General features: G+C 43.0%; 1 protein-coding gene across 1 annotated transcript in view; it reads right to left on the minus strand.

Moving 5' to 3' along the window:
• PTPRK (protein tyrosine phosphatase receptor type K) overlaps positions 1 to 7,860 on the minus strand; it is an 867,169-nt gene extending 859,309 nt beyond the window's left edge. Inside the window, exon 1 of the mRNA XM_042781758.1 lies at positions 7,767 to 7,860. Coding sequence (XP_042637692.1) covers positions 7,767 to 7,860 — 94 coding nt within the window. The remainder of the gene's footprint in view (positions 1 to 7,766) is intronic.
• Between the last annotated feature and the right edge of the window lie 342 nt (positions 7,861 to 8,202).

An 8,202-nucleotide genomic window follows, 5' to 3' on the forward strand; every position in this document is an offset into this window, starting at 1 on the left:
AAAAAAAAAAAAAAAAAATTATCCAAGCGTTTCTTTTTAAAAAATTGTATAGTATTTTTGTTTTGATGTGTCTGGGCTGTAAAATTGTAATCAGGTAAATACTAATCATAAATATAGTTCTAGAGAAATTTGTTTCATGTGAAATTTAATTAATCCTTTCACAATACTCTTGCACTTCCACAGTAAAACACATGAAATAGCTGGATCTTCTCAAGCTGAGCCTTCTTTGTTCTAAAGCAGCGTTTCTCAGAAATGAAATGTTCAAGCACATCACCTACGAATTTTATTGAAATGCAGATTCTGACTGAGTAAGTCAGTCTATGGTAGACAGGTTGTATTTCCAGCAAGATTCCTTGTGATGCTGACACTGCTGGCCTAAGGATACCAATTTAAGTAGCAAAATCCCAGGAATCTTGCAATTGGTGAATCCAAAGACCAAGAAGCAAATCAATATTCAACTCCTGGGTAAGCAGTGCAGACCCTTGAAAGGCTTCCTCTCTACTCTAGAATTTGTTGAACGACGTAAGACAAATCACATCAAGGAACTGTGGTCAGTCTGCCACTTAAGCAGCTGCTAGCTCACCCCAGCATCCAACAAAGATTAAGGGAATCTCTAGAGCTAGTCAGCTGCTGCCTTGGGCAGAGTTTGGAGAATCAGCCTATGAGCAGCTGTTAAGCATCAGGATGCACTGGGAAGGGTCCATAAAAATAGTTAACAATTAAAAAGGAAGATTTCTTTTCCTGTTAAAATACAGTAGGGTGATTTATAATAAAGTATAGCACATAGTTCATCTACTTTCCATTTCAGTTTCTCCGTCTGTGAAATAGCGAAAATAATTATCTATTTTCAATATTCCTACGACTCTATACATGGGTGTGATCCCATCTATAGATGTCTTAGTTTCTCTCTCATCTGACCCACTGGACTAAAAAGTACTATGCCTGTTAATACACACACACACACACACACACACACATACATCTTTCACCTTTCCCAACAAAATGCAACCAATTAATTCAAGCAGACAATCATTTCTTTGGCTTTATTTCTACCTGAGCTCCTGTTATTAAAACAATTCTAAAATGGCACTTGGAGAATTTAGCCAGCACTGCTCTATTCACCATTTATATTAACAGCACTCTATCATCACATAAAGTGGAAACATGGATTATTTCATTTAGGACTATTTAACTGGCTACTAAAACAATTTTAAGTGACAAAATAAGTCACTTGTGATTTTTATGGATTACAACACACAGGGGAGAATGCCAAAAAAATTCAACTCAGAGTTAAGTGGGGAAATGGCAAAGTTCCATAAGAGAATTACTGTGATCTTTACTTCCCAGGCCCAATGTTTTCCCAGAATGTCAATAACCTGAAAAAGCTCACAAACACAAGTTGTATGTTTTAGTCAAGTAAATGAGTATTTATTAGTAAAATATTAACTTCAAATGAAAACAATCTCCTCAAATTTTGTCAACAATACTAAAACAGATGTAATTTGTACAACAGAATCCTCATGGAACTAATAAAATATGTTATACAGAACTTTGTTTCATTAAGAATATATTTCATAAAACACTAAGGTGAATTTGAAGTGTATAAAATATATACCTCCAGACTTCACACAGATGTCAACCATTCAAACACAGAAACAATTTTTTAAAAGTTTTCCAAAGTACACGTGTATGTCAGTTATTTATTTCAGGTAATGTGGTACTCAAAACTTCTATCTCTATTTACAAAAAAAGAAAAAGTCTCTCTCTATTCGGAGGTATGTAAGTATAAACACATAACATTCTGTAACATTAAAAGATTACTTAATGGATATAAACATTCGGTTTTTTGGCTTCAATTTGAACAAAAATTAGTATGATTGATGTAGTCTCCAATTATTGTGTTATCAAATACCATTTTAGGACATATCAGGAATTGACAGAACACCATTCTTCAATAACTGTGACAAACAGCATGAGATGTGATGAAAAAAACAAGTCATGTTCAAAAGCAATTACAACCTTTTGAGGCAAAGCGAAATACCATTTGATAAAGGAATACAGACCAGATACATATAATCAAAGGGTAACGTCTGAGAGGAATACACAGAGGGAGATTTTTACATCCACAGAATAAGAAATGAATGCCTTTAGACAAAAGCAAAGGCTGATCCAATAAGCAAGACAAAAAAGAGAATTTCTCCCCTCTTCAGAAAATTAAGTAAAAGATCACACACATAAACCCGCTCCAGAATCTAGTATCCTTTGTTTTGTCTTTAAGAACAATCTGTAAACTCTCTTGTAGTTTCCTGCTCTCAATCTTCTGGCATTTCTTTTCCTGTCCTCCCTAAAGAGCAAGCAGAGGAAATGGCAAAGCACAGGGCTGATGAAGAGAGCATTTGCCAGGCCTCTCGGCAGCAGGTCCATATTTAATATGATTTATACTGCTTCTTCAGTACCACCTTGAGCACATGTAGTACACCGGACCTGAAAAGCATTAACAGGTGGCGATACGGTTTCTCTGTATAGGACCATATCGTATAAATTAAATATTCTTTGAAAAAACAAAACCTATGATAACCTGTCATTTGTAGAAATACGAGAATTGGTGGGAGGATTGGCATGAGCACTGGGTAGTGGGTGAGTCCTATTTCCAGTTTTTAAGAACATGTCCAGCAACAAAAGATATTTGGCGAAAACAAAAAGGCTGTGATTTTGTGGATATCCATGCAGGGCTCTGTTGTTGCTAGAGAGGAGTAGGAGGCAGTGTGGGAGAGGGGCAGAATGGCAGAGAGGCTGATTTATTTTTCAAATTCCCATTTATGAACACAAAGAGAAGAGCTGTCAGCAGCACACATGTCAGAGCCCAAATAGCAGCCAGACCTGCCTCTCCCCGTCTGGTTAGGACAGACACAAAATGACATCTCGTAATGCAGGCAAATCAACAGATTCAGACATGAGGGGACTAGAGAGAGAAAAACCGTCATGGGCAATATCCAGTTACATATCATTACTATTTATTAGAAATATGAAGTTTTAATGAATTGAGTAACCAAGGGATACAGGCCAATCGAAACAAGAAAAATAAACGCAAGCCCTAAAACAAGCTGCTTCTCATGCATCTTCCTATACAAACAAACAAAAAAATCTAAACCCATTGCTGTGAGTGGATTTACACTCACAGCGACCCTAAAGAACAAAGTAAAACTGCCCCATAGGCTTTTCTAGGCTGTCATCTTTACAGAAGCAGTCTGCCATCCTTCTTCCATGGAGAGGCTAGTGGATTCAACCACCACGCTTCCAGTTAGTGGCTGAGCACTTTAACCACTGTGCCACCAGGGTTCCCTATGTATTTTCCTAGTAGGTAATAAATATAAGATACATGTAGCATTCAGAGACAGCAAGATGTCAGACACATGCAAATTAAGACTGCTTAGATGAGTTGCAAGGACCTATAAAAGGGATCCAAGTGAGTGCACATTTACAGTGTGGCATGCCAGGAACTGTATCCAAGACAGGATCTTAAGCTGCATTTTAAGGCTCACATCCTACTGAAGAGACAATAGTCCCTCTCTAGGTCAGTGATAAGACTGCATCTAAAAAGCTGCATATTATTGTCTACGCTGAGATGAAGATACTGAACAACCAATAGCTGAACAGGCAGCTAAAGAAATCGACTGAAAAAAACATTTCTTCTAGAGATAAACTACTAGAAACATAATAGACTTTCCTTCAGATATCATTTAAGTCACGATTCACATAAGTCCTTAAAAAAATAAAAAAGAATAATGTCTATCACTGGACTGACAAAATTATTGTCTGTCCAACCTAGGATGCTTCTGTTTAAGAGTGATTAAAAAGAATGACTGGCGAGTAGAACAAACCTGGAAAACAAAACCCAAGTCCTGAAAGGGAGAGAGTGGGAAAGCAGGAATGGGAAGAGCTGAAAGGAAGGCACTTCAACTACCTTCATGCATGATAATTACACTCCAGGGAACTGCACATGGCTTTACAACGACAGAGCCAGATCACAGGAATTATTTCACTTGCTCCTCCTCACAGCCATGTGGAAAGGCCAGGATTGGTATTATTGCTCCCATTTTACAGATAAGAAAACGAGTTTCCAAGTCACATAATCTGTGACTAGTTTTATCAGTCATCAGAATCCAGAAAACTTCCTTACGTGAGAAAATCTCCCAGCTATGCTAAGTATCAAGGGATAGCTACACAACCCACAAACTAAACGCCAGCATATTTTTATGCATGTAATGCTTCAGCATTCCTAGATGTGACTCCTCTTTGGGCTTCCAAGGCAGTATTGCTATGGAAGTAGATTGCCCCGTCTTTCCTTCAGAGGAGTGGCTGACAGGTTTGAACGCGCAGCCTTTTGGTTAACAGTCAAATGCCTTACGCACTGCACCACCAGAGCTCCTGCAATGCCTCAGCTTCCCTAGATACAACACAGGTGTCACTATAAGTAAGAGACTAAACTGCAAGAACATAAATATAAATTGAGATTTATGGGAAGTTCTGGTTTTTAAGAAGCTCACCATGCAGCACTGTTACACTTTAACCTCAAAAGCTAAGAAAAGTTACAATGATGAAAAACACCTTAAATTTTTGGTTTAAATAACATAGATTACATGCATGTATGATGTATCAAAGATCCAGTAATCTTCAGTCTTTCAAAATTTGTCTGTGAAACACAATATTTAGGAACCACATGATAATAACAGAAAGTGGTAAATTAACCCACCCACCCACCCACAAAAAGGGGAGCTCTGGTGGCATAGTGCCTAAAGCATTTGACTGCTAACCAGAAAGCTGGTGCTTCAGACCCACCAGCCACTCCTGGAAAGGAAAGACTGGACAATCTACTTCCCTAGAGATACTGCAGTTGCCAGCCCGTTAAAAAAAAATAAAACTCAAACTCACTGCCATCAAATCAATTCCGACTCATAGGGAAAATAAGGTTTCCAAGGCTACAAATCTTTACACAAGTAAACTTCCTCATCTTCCTCCCACAGAGCAGCTGGTGGATTTGAACTGCCAACCTTCTGGTTAGCAGCCAAATACCTTACCCACCATGCCACTAGAGCTCCTTACTGGCCTTACTGGGTGTGATTTAAGAGACACATTTTACAGGACATTTTAAAATTCTGTACTTGTTTTTGACTCTTAAGGTATTTTTACCTAAATTTCTCAACAGAAGTAACAGTTTATTGTTTAAAGTAGAATAAAGGAAAAACAGTGAGAAAGAATACACCTCCGGTTTCTGAATCAATGTCTTGGCAACAAATCTGACTGCCAGAGGTTTTGATGCCAACAGAACACTGAATGATTTTTTTATAGACAGGGAAGAAGAAAAAAAAAAAAAGTGCTACAAAACAAACTTAATTTGGAAAAAGGCAGACCCACAATCTGACTTTCAACTCTGGAAATAAAAAGGCATTCCTTTCTGGCCACGGATGCAAATACCTGAATGACAAAATCTGAGGTATGGTCCTGTAAGAATTACATGTATTACGACTGCACGTATTCAACGAGGAGCTCTGGTGGCATAGTGTCTAAGGCATCTGACTGCTAACCAGAAGGCTGGCAGTTCAAATCCACCTTCCACTCCTCTGAAGGAAGACTGGGCAATCTACTTCCATAGTGATATTACATCAGAAACCCAAGGAGGGGTTGCTACGACTCGGATGCGAGTCGAGGGCAGTAAGTTTGTGGGGTTTTTTGGCACATATTTAAAGTCAAATGTTATGTTTTTGTCACTAAAGAAAAGCCAGGGATATTTCATTAAATGACTTATATCTAAGAACACAATTGCTCATTTGAGATATCTGAACTCCAAAGATCACAAAAACTCATCTACACATTCTGCTGGAGGAAACGTGGTAGTATTATATCCTCTTGTTCATTACAGAGTAAATAACATTTGAAAAGAAAAGTTTCTTTACTGGTGAAAATATATCCATCAGCTGTTGAAACATTAATAGCTGCAACTCCTGAATACATGTAAGTTTAATCATGCAACTAGTAGAGTTCAAACTTTCAATTAACAAGCTACATGCCTTTTGAAGCGTAGACTCTACGTGTGGTGACAAACACTGTGCAGAAATCAATACTCACTCCAACTTGCCGGCATAAAATGACTTACATCAAGCACGATTCTAATGCTAACGGGCATTATATGTCAGAGATGCCTGTTGCAATGCTTTCTCGAGAGAGAATCAAATCAAACCATTGGATCATTCATTGCATACAGTAGTTGCCCTCTGCAGACATCACCTACAGACAAGGCGTCTCCACACGCTGTTATTTCATAATCTCTGCCTGAGTGCACAGCACATGCTGCCAGCTGAGTCCGTTGCCTAACTCCTTTTACAGAGTTCTAAAGTGGCTAGAGAGGACGGAAGGTAAATAAACTATTACTCCGGAAAACAACAATTTGAGTTTATTTGCAGGAAACCGAGCAGCCAAAACAACGGGAGCAAATGACATGTACAAAGTAAGTTTTTTGCCCGCGTCCTCAGCCAGGAACGCGACTGTAGACTCCATCCCCCCCTCGACCACCTCTGCGTCTCCATCTGCACGGCGACCCCAGCCAGTAGCACAGGCGCTCACCAGCCAATCTGAGCTGGCTGAGCTGGCCAGAAAAGTTGTCAGCACCGGCGGGAGGCAGACGAGGGCCCGGAAGCCCGCTCCCCAGCGTCCACCAGGTGAAACTTCAGAGTCCCCAGAGGAGAGAAGGAAAGGAGCAACAACGTACATGAAGGATAACAAAACTAAAAGGGAATAGAGGAAGGAACCGGATGGGCCAGGGCTCACGCATTTCTGAGAGCCTTTACTTAAAAACAAACCCAGAGGGCTAATGTGCGAAACCGCACCACAGTCCTTCGTTTGGGTTCTCCTGGGGGGCCGCGGTGTTTTGCAGCCCCTATCACCCAGGTCGGCTCAGGGAGTTCCTGGCCCACCTTCGTCCGAGGCTTTCGCCCGAGGACCGGGATCTCACTTGGGGTCAAGACCCGCTGCCCAGATTTCGCTGCCCAAGACGGTCTGATGTGGTTCCTCCGAATCGTATTTCAAAACATCTTACAGGCTCCGCCAGCACACACACGGAACAAGCTCCTTGCAAAGCTCTAACTTACAGGGCATGTCCAGGAGCAACCCAACGCTGGCGGAGGAGAGTGGCGGTGGGGGAGGGACCGGGAAGTAGTTGGACAATAGTCTGGGGAGGTTATTCCCCGGACAAAAAGCACCTGGCAGAGCGCGCCGAGGTCAATCCCTTAGAATCTCCACATTTCTGACAATGGCTTCCCGGGGAATTTTTTAAAACACTCGAGTGGCGAACAGCAACAAGCTTGGACCACGAGCAACAAAGTGGCCGTTCCCAGAGTCCCAACTACTTTTTCTTTTCTCTCTTCCCACTAACCCAGGGAACACCGCGCTGGACGCCGAGGCTGCCAATTTCCCAACCAAAGCAAGGTCTCCATACACTATCGCCCAGTCCCTCCAGCCCGCGCCCGGAGCAAGCCGCACACGGGAACAATGGGTCGCAAAGATGAAAGTTACCTGCGCCCAGTGGCGGGCGCCCGGTCGGGTGCCCAGGTGCCACCTGACACAAACTCTGAGACGTCTCTGTACCCAGTACAACCCGAACCACCAAAGCTTCCGCCAAACAATTGCCCCGGGCTCTGGCGTGCAGCCGGGTCCACCCCTCCCGAGCCCCGGGCATTCGTCCGGGCTCCGGACGCCCCCTGGCCACTCACCTGCGGAGAACTGGCCTTGGGCAGACCCTAGAAGAGGCCACGGGGAGAAGAGCAAGAGCGTCACAAAAGCAGGCAGCGCCGCCGCCGTATCCATGTCGAGTTTGGGAGAAGTTTCAAGCAGCTTTGCAAAGAGCTGCCCGGGAGATCGCGGCGAAACCCACCACGGAAGTGCCGGCCGGAGCTCGCGGTCTGACGGCGGGGCGTCGACAGCCACCCGCAGACACTTTCTCCTTCTTACCCCTGGGGCGAAAGCGTCGCCAGCGTCTGCTGCTGGCCGCGGCGGCTGCTCTCCATGCTCGGCGGAGGCTGCTCCTGTTAGTCAAGAGTTACTTTGCTCGGGGAGGGACGGGGGCGGAGCCGGGGGTGACGTCGCCCCGCGGGCTCCGGGCACTTCTAAGGAATGCGAGCTCGGGCGCGGCGCCGCCGCCGCCTCCTG

This window comes from Orycteropus afer, unplaced genomic scaffold (genome assembly GCF_000298275.1).
Source record: "Orycteropus afer afer isolate SDZICR_OR568_19922 unplaced genomic scaffold, OryAfe1.0 scaffold00167, whole genome shotgun sequence".
Taxonomy (NCBI): domain Eukaryota; kingdom Metazoa; phylum Chordata; class Mammalia; order Tubulidentata; family Orycteropodidae; genus Orycteropus; species Orycteropus afer.